This window comes from Antechinus flavipes, chromosome 3, assembly GCF_016432865.1.
Source record: "Antechinus flavipes isolate AdamAnt ecotype Samford, QLD, Australia chromosome 3, AdamAnt_v2, whole genome shotgun sequence".
Lineage (NCBI taxonomy): Eukaryota > Metazoa > Chordata > Mammalia > Dasyuromorphia > Dasyuridae > Antechinus > Antechinus flavipes.
Window position 1 is genome coordinate 367,626,262 of NC_067400.1, and position 14,240 is coordinate 367,640,501.

The window sequence follows — 14,240 nt, forward strand, 5'->3', positions numbered from 1 at the left end:
AAATAATTTTTTTTTTAAAAATGTAAGAAATATAGTGATGGGTCAGTGGAATAAATCAAGTATACACTCTGTATACTATTATAAATAATCAAAATCATTTCTTGTTTTATGGTTAAGAACTCAATATTTAACAAAAATTGTAGGGAACACTGAAAAACAATTTGGAAGAAACAAGGGATAGACCAATAGCTTTCCTCATATATGAAGATTAAGTAAATATAAATTAATAATTTAAACATTAAGAGTGTTATAAATTAGGGGAACATGGAAAAAATATGCTTGCAAGAATTATGGATATTGTTAAATTTTTATAACCAAATAAGAAATAGAGAAATCACAGGAAATATGTGTAATTTTGATTACATGAAGCAATTCACACACACAAACACAAACAAAAACTAATGCAGTCAAAATTAGAAAGAAAGCAGAAAAAGGGGAAATTTACAACAAATTTCTCTGATAAATGTCTCATTTCGCAAATATATAAGGATCTAAGAAAAATTTATGAAAATCAGAGCCATTCCCCTGTTGATAAATGATTAAGGAATATAACTTGGCAGTTTTCCGAAGAAGAAATTAAAACCATCAATAGTCATATGAAAAATGCTCTGTCACTACTGAGAGAAATGAAAAGTAAAAGAACTGTGAAATACGATTTCACACTCCTCAGATTGGCTGGCATGACAAAAAAAAAGACAAATAGCAGTGGGGATATGGAAAATTGTGGACACTAATGTACTGTTGGTGGAGCTGTAAACTAGTTCATCCATTCTGGTGAACAATTTAGCACTAAATGCAAAGAGCTAAAAAAGAAAGCAGACTCTTTGTCTTGGCAATACTCCTACTAGGTATGTAACCCAAAGAATTCAAACAAAAAGAATAAATTATATAAATGTAAATATATATTGACTCTTATGCCAAAGAATTGGTAAGAAATGGTATATTTATCTATTGGGGAATGGATGAACAAATTATGATATATGATTGTGTTGGAATATTATTTTGCTATAAGAAAATGATTAGCATGATTTCAAAAAATTTATAAATTTTTTATGAATCAAAGCAAAGTGACATGAGGAGAACCTGGAGAATACTGTATACAATAATAACAGTATTATAAGACTGATCCAAAGACTTAGCCACTCTGATTAAGACAATATTCTAAGTTAGTTCCAAATAACCAATGATAAAAAATGTATTTATGTCCAGAGACAGAACTGTTGAACAATGCACTTGGAAGTGCACTTTTAGTTTTCACTTTCTTTCTTAATTTTTCTTGTTTAATATTTTCTGTATTTTCTTCTGCAACATGGCTATTATGGTAATTTTAAAAAAAAGCTCCTCTTTCTTAATGCTGACCCTTCTATACTATTTTTAAGTGTATCTTTAACACAAAATTTTTCGTTCTAACTAACAACTCCCATTTTTATTTTTTAGGACTCTATGCTTTTTTTTCTCACTGAGAAAGTATGAAACTGCTTTTGAGTTAAAATATCATTCAGTTATTGAAATCATCATATTCAATCTTAGATATCTTTTACACATCTAGCTAATTTAGAAATTATGAGATTGGAATCATGATTCTTTTCTAAGGAATGTCCAATTTGAAGGCTGTTAATTATGACTTAATAGTAGCTAATTTACAAAATTTCTAGGGAATAATTGCACCTACCATCTAGTCTATTTCTTGCATATAGATCTAGGAATCTAAAGACTTTCTGTGCTTAATATTCATTCAAACAATATTAAATTGAAGGAGGGTTTTAAAATAAATTTCTTAAAATGGTATCATATAGACTTTTAATGTTTTTGTTTCTAGAAGTAACACCAGTATTATTAGACATAGCAAATAGGGACATAGAATTGGAAAAAATCATTTGCCACAATTCCTGCTTTCATGTAAATATCTAACTAATTCAAAAGAAATAATTACAGACATTTTCCTTAAAGATCACAAACCAAAGAAAGTTTAAAACCTCTCTTGGAAATGGATTCCAAATCCATTTTTTCCCTTCTGTACCAGTTTATAGATTCCCTAATTAGGGAAAGAGGTGATATAGTTTAATATTAATCCTGGAGTCAGAGGAACTGTATTCAAATTCTTTCTATTATTTGTTAACATGGGCAAGTTCCTTTTTATCTTCTGAATCTCATTTCCCTTTTCTGCAGCACAACACTGTTGGTTTACATGTTCTTTTTAGATCCCATCTGGTTCTTTCTATATGATTTTATTGTCTTATTTTAAAAAATGTATATATATAAAGAAAGAGAGAGAGAGAGAGAGAGAGAGAGAGAGAGAATGAGAGAGAGAATATATAATTAAAATATGTAATATATAGAACTTGTGGATTCTTCCTCAGACCCTGAATTTTAGTGTAGCACTATGAAAAGTTATAATCATGAGAACTAGAAGTAAAGTTAAACACTTATTCTTTCCATAGATTGATGAATAACTTATTTTATCTCTCTTTTCTTCAGTTTTCTCATTTCTAAGATGAAGAGTCTAAGATGAAGAAGAGATAATAGCTCTAAGGTTCCCATTTCTCTCAGTATTCTGTGTTTGCATTTAGATAAATTTCTTCAAATACTTTTTATCCAATCACTGATAAAAGGGATTCATTAGTGACTTAAAACTAAGCTTTTAAAATGTTTCTGGTGAAGTCTGGACCCAAGTGGACGAAATAATAATTTTGTGAGTCACCTATCCAACAAACAAGCTAGATAAAGTCAGTAACTCCTGGAATTAAAATTTATTGCAGTAGTTAACACTGAGTCAGCATTAAGTTGTAACTACTATTAAAAGGATATTAAAAAACAATCAAACAAACAAAAAACCCAACCCCTTAAGAAATGCAGCAAATAGTATCAGGAAAACATTTTGACAAATATTTAGCTGGTATATTCATAGATACCCTCTTTTCTCTACCTGATAATCATTTTCTTCTTTGAGGTATAGAGGAGTGCCTTCTCATTTTAGAGAAGCTGAGATCATCTGAAGTTATTATCATTTTCCCTTTACCTTTTTCCTTCTTTGCTTTTCTATTCGTTTCCATTTCCTTTCCTTCTCCTTTTTCCCCTTCTTTTCCCTGTTTTGTCTCTTCCCTATTGTCATTTCCTCAATTTATTTACCATACTCCATGTGATAGTCATACAAAATGATCACCAATAGAGAGGTATAGTCACTGAATTGTGCTTAATTAAAGTAAAAAGACAAGTAGAAATTGCTGCCTCTCTTCTCTTACCCAAATCTTCTAGTAAAGAACTCAATAAAACTTCTTTTCCTGGCTCAGTGGACAGAGTGAGAATAAATGATTAGCTAGAATTAAAAACTTGTTGCTTATAAACGCTCCCCCCAAAATTAATGTTTTTCTTTATTTTAACTAGACGAGTTTTTACTTAATTAGAAACTAACAGCCAATGATGTCAAAAGCAAGGTTCTTTATTTTTATTTTATTTTTTAACACAAAGGCACCGAAAGACAAATTAATACATTTTTTATTTTCTCAAAAAAGCATTTCCAAAGGTTAAATGTGCCCTTTAAAAAAATGGACATTCCATCATGCTTTAGCTAAAAAAGAAGACTAGAGGAGATAAAAAAAAGCTAAGTTATGTCAACATAATTAATTGAGCATTAGTCAACTTTCCTACTAGTCTCTGTATTCTATCTCCCTCTGTACTATAAAATCATTAAGAGCAGGAGTTAGTGTCTTATCTAAACTTTCTGTCTTCCTAAAACCTAATATATTACATTAATTTCAGTAAATGTTTGTTGAATTGAACTGAATAGCTAGCGCTGAAATGAAGGCTATAAAAAAGAACCAATTTTATCTATTCTATGATTTAAATTACTGAAAGATCATTTTGCCCTCTTTTTCACCTTCAACGAACTAATCAGAGGTCTATTCTTTGGGGTTTGTACTCAGATCAAAAGTAGAAGCTCTTAAAGGAGTTGGACCTTATTAGACATTAATACCTTAACATGAATTAGTTTGTCAGAGTTTGGCCTTGAAGTGTTGCATCATAAAACCAATTAGTTTTGATAAAATAATCAAGGAAATGGAGGTATCCTGGACATGGACACTGCCCAAGAAAGAAATGAGTCGGAGCTTCATTAGGGGGCAGATAAATAGAGGAAGCCCAAGCTAGGAAGCCCCACTTAAGAGTCTTGCATAATTGGCTGAGCGATGAAAGAGGCAAAAGCCAATTAAGGAAATTTATTTTTTTCAACTAAGAAATTTTTTTAAAAGAAATAAAGAAAACGAAAATAGATTACCTTCCTAAAAGTCATGTTTATAACATGTGCTTTTCTTGAAATTTTTTTCAAAGTTTTTTTCTAAAGCATTCTTTTTTTTTTCTGATTTTGAGGAATACTTTAATTTAAATGACATGAATTTACATTAAAATTTTATTTTAAAAAGAAGTAAGGCATTAAACTGTGAAAATGCTCATAGAAAGTTTAAAGCATTAGATTAAGAAGAACCCAGTTCAGATTTCACAATCCATTGGGTTAATGTTTGGTGCTAATGAAAATTGTGAGGTTAAAAATATTTCCTTGAATCTTTCTGCCATATTATGCCAAAGACATGTTGCTGAATGATAGTCATTTTCTATGAATAAAGAAAAGCCTAGTCCTACATGGGTCATCTGGAAATCACACTACTTCCTACAACTTCATAGCACAATTTAACCTGATCTATATACATGCGTATATACATAAATTTACATAAATGTACTACACATAAATGACATCTATTTATCTACATAATGCTTACTTAGCAAATTAATTATGCATATGCTGTTTCAATGGTTTTAGTCTTCTTAAGATAATAATATCTATATTCTAAGAATTCCATATTTGCATTTATTAATAATTAACTCCCCCAATTCTGTAATGCAATGTCTATATTATTTCATATTTGAAATAAGTTGTATTTCTTAAAATAACTCTGTTATTTATTTATCTGTTAGTTCTGAATTAATATAGTTTTAAAACACTAGGTTTACTGATGAAGCTATTTCCTTTTAAAGATATATTATGTTACGCAAACTCAATTCTGTGATTGTGACTGTTTAAAGAGGAAAATTTAACTTGACAAAAGTAATGAAAATTACAATGATCTAAAGACAATTTAATTTTGTCTATTACAATTCTCTTTCTCTTTTTTATATTTTAGTGAAAACTTTGAGTCGAGAAGCAAAATTGGCAGCCCCAAATTTTGATTTAGAATCTGCTTATCCAAAAATTCATTGAGCAGTTTTATTGTGTTCATTGTCATTTTTTGCATATGGGATTGAACATATTAATATGTATTTCATAATCTTTCCTTTCAGTGTCTGCAGAAATACTTAGCAGCAATAAAATTGTCAAACGATGGGCCAAAAAGGGTAATTATGGAGAGGACAGGTAATAAGGAAATCAGGAGAAGTCTTGAAAATTTTCACATGTAGACCATATCCTAAAAAGTTTTATCCAATTTCCATTCTGAAGATGTTATTTGATCACTGAAAAAAAAAATCTGCTATACTGCAACATATTTAACAAATATAGGACTGCTTGCCATCTAGGGGAGAGAGTGGAGGGAGGGAGGGGAAAAATCGGAACAGATGTGAGTGCAAGGGATAATGTTGTAAAAAAATTACCCTGGCATGGGTTCTGTCAATAAAAAGTTATTATAAAATAAAATAAAAAAAAGAAAAGAAAAAACATCCACATGTATTTTAGTAACTAAAAATGAGACATTTCTTAAACTATGAGTATTGAAATAAAAATATACCCTGAATAGTGTTGATTCTGTAAACTTCTTTCTCTGCTAAAAATATATTTATTAAAACATAAAATGCAATATTCATTTTCAGAAGAGAGACCACCTAGAAGGTCCAGATTTTCAAAGCTCCATTTTTTTTTAAGTTGGATAAGGTTTTTCCAGTGATAAGCAATCTTTGAATATTTTAAATTTAGCCACAAGGTTTTTCTTCTTAGGAGTACAGTAACCACAATTGTTTCTAGTAGTAAAATACTTTATCAAAAGCTTTAATTTACAAGGAGACAAAACAATGAGATACAAATGAAATTGTTTTACAAATGCAAAGATTGAAACATCTCATTGTACAAAATTTGGAAAAGAAAATTTTTCTATAAATAAATCACTTCTAATTAACATCTGCCTTGTTTCTATGACCAAAAATCATTTTCGTTAAGAAAAGAGTAATTGTAGTTTCCCATTTCAATAAGTCCAAAAATTTATTTTTGGATGGTCATGAAACTACTGGACAATAGGGAATCTCATTTCATATAATTCAAAGTGAAATGGAAAAATAGGTAAGCTGCTTCTTGCTTTTTCCTGGTTTAAATTCTTTTATAGAAGTGGAAATTGGTAGCATGGCACAGTGGAAAAAGAATCAGTCATCTGACAACACTGGATTGATGTCTTGTCTCTGATACAAGCTGGCTATCTTCCAAATGGCAAATTATTTACCAGAGAAGATGCTGATCTTCCTTAATAGAGAGTTTCTTTACTGGAAATTCCTTAGACCAAGGAAATCACAATTTCAACATATTTTTAAAAAATAGAGTTAGAAGTAAGATGATAAAGGCAAAAATGGCGGGGGGGGGGGGGGGGGGGAGGGAAGGAAGTGACTTAAAGGTTCTTCCTTATTATTCTCTTGGATAATTTATAGATATTCTATCCATTAACCTTGATAACTCATTTTCCCCTCAGTTTAATGAAGCACATTTTGCAAAGACTAGAAAAAGTTCAATCAAGCAAGTAACTGTCATTTAAATGTAAATCCAACTACAGAGCTTAAATTGATTTTAAACCATATTTATTTTTAGAAGTTCTATTTTGATACTTCAGTAAAGTGTCAGACAGAAAAAATAGATCATAAACAAAGTAAAATCATGAAAAAAATTAACATTGAATATATGTGCTGCTTAGCAACATGACTTTAAGATATCTTTTCAATTCTTATTTTCTGTCATTCTGTTTCTTGTCAATGTATTGGGTACATTGACTAGGTACTAAATACTCTTGAATTCTCACTTAACTTTTTCAGAACATTTTAAATGCTATTTATTCTTTAATAGATTTACTTCATAAATTTATTTCATCTATTTCCCCTGAAAGTAATGGGTTTCCTTACTCTGTTGCTTTCTGCTTTTAGATGGCTAGAATGTATTACTCCATACCTACCATTTATAGAGAATCATAGAGGACAATGGTGATTTTTGAGTGGAGGGAATTGAAAGAACTGTGAAAGTACTTCACTCTTTTTTACAGTATAGTTTTCAAAATAGTGAATTTCAAAATCAATCTAATGCTACATAAATTGAGATTAAGGTAGGGATGAAGACCAATCAAAATGATAAAATATTTTAAAGAAAATCAGTGTTATTATTCTCAAGTTTTAAATCTATTATAAACAAATGGATTTCATAATGTATTGGAATATGCTCTAGAATCATTTATAACTAAGTGCAAACTATGACTTCCTAAAATGGTAAGCTATTTGATATTTGTCATATATATGTAAGCACATAAAACTTTTCCATATTAATTATGTTGTGAAAGAAGGAACAAACTTAAAAAAAGAAAGAAAGAAAAAAAAAGGAGTGGGAAAAAGTAAAGAAAACAAAAAATGTATGCTTTGATTTGCATTAAAACTATATCAGTTCTTTCTCTGAATGTGTATAGTATTTTCTATCATGAGTCCTTTGAAATTATTTAGGATCATTGCATTGCTGAAAAGAGCTTAGTTATTCATAATTAATCATCACACAATGCTGTTCTTACTGTATATAATGTTCTTCTGGTTTTACTCTCTTCATTTTGCATCAGTTCATGTAAGTCTTTCCAGGTTTTTCTGAAATTTTCCTGCTCATCATTTCTTATAGCACGACACTATTTCATTACATTTATATAATACAACTTAGTCAGCCATTCCCTAATTGATAAGTATCATTGTGATTTTCAATGGGGGAGGTATAGGAAAAATGTTTCAAAAGGTATTTTGTCCAACCTTTTAAAGATGAGGGAAGAAACTGAAATTCACAAAGAAATTAAGTGACTTGCCATGCCAGGAAAAAGTTATTTTTTCCATGTAAAATAATTAAATAAATTTTAAAAAAATAAAGTGAGAAAATGAAAATAAACAAATAAACTAATTATTTCATGAAAGAATGGTGTGGGATCAGTATGTGCAATATATGCTATTGGACAGCTCTGTGTTTAATTACTTTATAATAGAGGCTAATAATTATTAGTATATAACTTTCTCATCAAGATGCAAGGATTAATAATTGTTTTAAAAATATTAAGAGGCTCTTCTAGAATAGGTCTGATATCAATACTTTTTTTTCACTATCTCATCAATACTAGTGCCTCATGGTTAACAGGATAATCCCTGTCAGTCATTTTTCTCCCTCTAAACTGTGATGAAGTACTTCTTTCACAATAATTTTTGGTAAATTATACATTTTTAGACAACTACATAGAATCAGATAATTAACTCACGTGGGTAAGCAGTTTTCTTTTAAAGAGTAAGTAGTTTACTAATTGTAGAGTCAGGCCAGTTTAACAAAATAAAATATTTTGTCTTTTATTCTTGCAAAACATCATCTAACTCTTCTAAAGTAATTACAGAGACTTGAAAAGAGCCTAGTATATTGTACCACATAGGGAAAAAAAAAAGATTAGTAATTTAGTAAAAACAAACAAACAAAAAAAAAAACAATAATGAATGAAAGAATACATAGATAAGGGAGAAAAAACTAAAACCATTGGTAATTCATTTTAAAAGTCTGTTGTTTTTTAAATGTGTCCACACTTGTTAATATATGTTCACCAGTGTTAACAGCTCAGAATGAAGAATAGTAACAATGAAGACTGGTAACAATTCAAAAATATATAATTCTTGGGAGGACTGCATGAGCTACTGAAAGGTTCAGTGACTTGCTCTTGGTAACAAAGCTAGAAAGCGTCAATGAAGGAAATGAAGTTACTTAGGCCATTTAGTCAGTTCTCTAACTGCTATGCTTTTAAAAGGGATATTACTTAAATCAGACTTTAAGGCAAGAGTACAAATAAAAGGATAATTGAATAATGAAATAGACAGATTGAAAAGGGGATAATAATATAAACATAGGAAATAACATAAAGTCTATATAAATGATAATTTGTGATACAATATGATTAGAGATTAGAGTACAGGATGGTATTCAAGGAGGTTGATAAAGATGAGTACTAATATATCACATATTAAAACTCTTTCTTTTCCTAACCAAGAGCTCTACACTTGGATTTTTTCTTCCTTTTAAGGTTATAAAAATTTCAGAGGGTTCAGTGGTGATTCTCCAACATCATTGACTTTTTAAAAAATATTTTATTTTATTTTATTTTATTTTATTTTATAATAACTTTATATTGACAGAATCCATGCCAGGGTGATTTTTTTTTTACAACATTATCCTTTGCACTCGTTTCTGTTCTGATTTTTCTCCTCCCTCCCTCCACCCCCTCCCCTAGATGGCAAGCAGTCCTATATATGTTAGATATGTTGCAGTATATCCTAGATACAATATATGTTTGCAGAACCGAACAGTTCTCTTGTTGCACAGGGAGAATTGGATTCAGAAGGTAAAAATAACCAAGGAAGAAAAACAAAAATGCAAATAGTTCACATTTGTTTCCCAGTGTTCTTTCTTTAGGTGTAGCTGCTTTTGTCCATAATTTGTCAATTGAAATTCAGTTAGGTCTCTTTGTCAAAGAAATCCACTTCCATCAGAATACCTCCTCATACAATATCATTGTCGAAGTATATAATGATCTCCTGGTTCTGCTCATTTCACTTAGCATCAGTTCATGTAAGTCTCTCAAGCTTCTCTGTATTCATCCTACTGGTCATTTCTTACAGAACAATAATATTCCATAATATTCATATACCACAATTTACCCAGCCATTCTCCAATTGATGGGCATCCATTCAATTTCCAGTTTCTAGCCACTACAAACAGGGATCTCACAAACATTTTGGCACATACAGGTCCCTTTCCCTTCTTTAGTATCTCTTTGGAGTATAAGCCCAGTAATAGCACTGCTGGATCAAAGGGTATGCACAGTTTGATAACTTTTTGGGCATAATTCCAGATTGCTCTCCAGAATGATTGGATTTGTTCACAACTCCACCAACAATGCATCAGTGTCCCAGTTTTCCCGCATCCCCTCCAACATTCATCATTATTTTTTCCTGTCATCTTAGCCAATCTGACAGGTATGTAGTGGTATCTCAGAGTTGTCTTAATTTGCATTTCTCTGATCAATAATGATTTGGAACACTCTTTCATATGAGTGGTAATTGACTTTTAAGTGCCAGAGATATATTTCCCATCAAGGATATCAATTGAGAATCTAATAGTCTGATTTTAGTAACTTTTGCAAAGAGGTATAATTAAAAGGCTAAAAAGCTGTTATTGCCTCAAATTCAATTAGGGCATCAAGGAAAGATGGAAGGACCATCTCCTAGATGAAGCAGATGGGAGGTTGTGGTGGTTGTGTGCTTGTTACTTAGTTAAGGCTGAAACTGAGGCTTTTCCCTCTCCCTGTGGATGTAATAAGTCAGAGATTTTCTAGAAATATACTCTTGTTCCAATTTAGGAAATTCAATTCCTTCTCATCTTATTTGATATTTTATATATGATTTTTGAGTGTGACTAAGTTTCCTTAGCCTCTGGTAATAGAATTATTGTAAAATGTCATTCTAATTCAAACTAACATTAAATATTTTGTGTAAGGCCCATGGATGACTTATTGAGACATATCTACACTTAGTTAAGGTATGAAGGCTAAAATGAGGTAGAGTTTACTATCAAGGAAGTGAAGGAATTAGAAATAGAAGTAGTATATAGTGTGTGTCATAACCAGAGTGGGAGGGAACATTCTGAAGATGACAACAAAGAATAATCAAGGAAGATGGAACTTGAAAAACTACCATTGGATTTTGTGGTTATTAAATCACTGATGACTTTTGAGAGTTTTTCGTACAATGAACAGAGTGAGAAACTAGACTTCAAAGATGTGACCAATGAAGAAAATATAAGTACCAAATGTACATAACTTTTAAAAATGTGTTTGAGTATTTTATTTTGGATAAAATGAGACAAATGATGGGTGACTAATAAAATTTGGCCAAAACTAATATAAGATCTATATAAAATTAGTTTTTCTCTTTTTTGTTTTGCTTTCCTCACAATGGAGGAAAATATGGGGTTAAATATTTTTCTAAATTTAATCAAGGTCTAGCTCCTCATGCTTCCAAAGATTTGTTCCTTTTTGATTCTCTTCATGAAATGTTACGCATAAAAAAGTGTATGAAGATTTCAAGCATCTCATTAAGTTGTAGCCAAGAGTCTCATTAACACATGATTTAATAAAATGTGTTTCATCAAAGAAAAAAATCTTACTATTAGAAGCCCACCTGCTAATATTTAGAGAGTTTTAGAGATGATAAACAAAAAAACGGTGTTTGTTTTGGTGACACTAGATAAAAATAAGACTTCACAAGTATAAAAACACCTGGTATTCACATTCACAATTTCCAACACTCCATCATTAACACAGGAAGTGTATGGATTAGTGAAGATGAAAACTCTGAGGAAAGATTCATTTCTTTAATATAAACTCTCAAGTGGAAAATAATAATTGTGAATACCTTTTGGAGAATTATATATGTTTAATGTTTTAAACATGAGTATTTAGCCAATAAAATGAAAAATAAAGTTACATCCTCCCTCCCCAATAATTTTAAAGGTCACTGCATTCATCACCATCCATATGTAAGTTTTCTATAGCATACTATTATTAGCAGGATGATTTTCCTCCATTTCCTTAATAGTATCTAGTTGGGAAATGTCAATTCATTCTAGTAGTGGGGCAATGCAATTAGAAATCAAAATTTACCCTAAATTTGATGTAAAATTCAAGAGCCAAATAGAACAGATAGTATATTTGAATTATCTACTTTTTCAGATTATGTGTACCATTATTTGGATTAGCATAACTAATAGCTAATTGAATACATTTAAGAATAAGATTTTATTTTCAGGGCAAATTTCATGCCTTCCCTCATTCCCTAAAAAGCTCTTATTTTTTTGATTGGCTTATTTCATAATCATAGTATTCTAGATTTCAGCAGTGATTTGTAAAAGCAGAGCAAAAATGAAAAGACCACCTGCAGGATTGGATGCTTATAAAAGGTTAATATAGTAGTCACTTTAATATTATGGTTTAGGGAAACTATACATTTGATTTTTGACATCTGAACATATTTAAAATGATTTGTGAAATGCTTAAAATCATTTATATTTGACTTTATTTCCCATTTCCACTACCATGACACTTTGAAAAATGATATTTCAGTCATGTTTAATAAATCAAATGAACATTTGATAAATAAATTATGAATAAATTTATTTACCTGCATGGAAATCTATTCCCACAGCAAATGAAGTCCCTGATATTGGCATTAAAGCATCCATTTTGTCAGTTGGTTCCAGAGGTATTCCCCTGATTCCCTCATGAACAGAATACATAAGAAATGATTCTATGCCTAAATGTAAAAACAAACAAAATAATTCAAATGTAAATTCAAATTTAGAGCACCCTTTATAATATTAATATTAAACAATCTGAATTTAATTTTATAAGTTCCCTCCTATTAACCATTTATCAGGTTGTTAATCACATTATGATTGCCTTCCCTAGCAGCTCCTGGGACCTTTACTTTTTTCATTAAAGCAAATTACACAATTCCTCCTCTTCTGAGAAGCTTTTTCTGATTAGTTAAAATGTGAAATTCCTCAGTCACCCACTTTAAAACAAAGGATCCTCATGATCCCTTCATCTTACTCATCTACCCCCATCCCAAAATGAGCTATCCTTGTGTTTGTACATAATGCTATACTTTGATTTTAGTTTACTAAATATTTTAATCCCATCCAATTCCAAGAAGGTACATTGCAGAATAATATTAAAAAAATGGCTTTGCAGTCAGATGATTTGGTTCAAATCTCAGTTCTATATATTCAATAGTCACCTTAACTTTCTGGGTTTTATTTATAAAAGCGATGGATTAGATAAAATCATGTCAAAGATTCTTTCTACTTCTTTCAGCATTCATCTTATCAGTTTTTGTTTGGACCATAATCTCTGATTTAATTTGTATAAGGAATTCCTAGGAAAGAAACTTCAGCTACCAGTAAAAATGATCACTTCTTCTGAAACTTAAAGTTTTAGAGAACTGCTAAGGATACAAAAATTTACTGATTTGCCCACATTCACATAGTGGATATATGTGAAAGGAAGAATTTGAAATCTATGTCTTCCATACTCTAAATCCAACTAATTATAACCACAACATCAGCAACATTTTTATCATGGTTACTATTTGGCAACCACTGTGCCAAGTGCTTTAAAGCTATTATCTCATTTGATTTTCGCAACAATACTGGGAGAGAGGTATTATCATTATCCCCATTATTTAGATGAGGAAGCTAAAGCAAATAAGGCTGAAGTGATTTGCCCAGAGTCAGACAGCTAAAAACTTTCCTGATCCCAGATCTAGATCTTCACTCTTCAACTATGACACTCAGTGGCCCACATCTACTATAGAATAGTGTTTTCCCTTATAAATGTTATTATATCTTAAAATAGAATGCACTAGAGAATGCTCAGATTCTTTAGTTCATTTCAAATAAGTAGCTCCCATGTCAGTTGCTTACTATTTTTGTTATGAGTACAGAATTTCATTTTCTTTTTTAGTAGTCAGTTTCCTTATTGATAAAATAGGGATCATATTTACTGTTCCTCCCCTCAGAACACTGTTGGCAATTCATATTATAGAAATGTACTTTATAAAATTCTGTTGTCATTCCACAAACATTCCATGACTACTTAAATTTTATTTGTATATATATACATATGTGTGTATGATTTATTTAACTTGGTAAGTAATAAATAGTTCTGTATACTAGATAGAATATAACCTGAGATTTCAGTATCTTATATTGGCTCAGGGTCAAAACTTTGAAGACTAGTTCTCACAGGACTGATGTCAAATTTGTGTTGACTTCAGAATATTTTCTAAAAGTTACTTACTTTTCTAAAACTTTCTTGTCATTTTTCTCATATAATGATGTGGAAAAAAATGCAACATTCCAATTAGTTGATTTTCAACATATATAACTG

The 14,240-nt window shown here is 30.4% G+C and overlaps 1 protein-coding gene across 1 annotated transcript in view; it reads right to left on the reverse strand.

Moving 5' to 3' along the window:
• LRP1B (LDL receptor related protein 1B) overlaps nucleotides 1-14,240 on the reverse strand; it is a 2,056,943-nt gene that overhangs the window by 673,772 nt on the left and 1,368,931 nt on the right. The window contains exon 35 of the mRNA XM_051990638.1: nucleotides 12,472-12,603. Coding sequence (XP_051846598.1) covers nucleotides 12,472-12,603 — 132 coding nt within the window. The remainder of the gene's footprint in view (nucleotides 1-12,471; nucleotides 12,604-14,240) is intronic.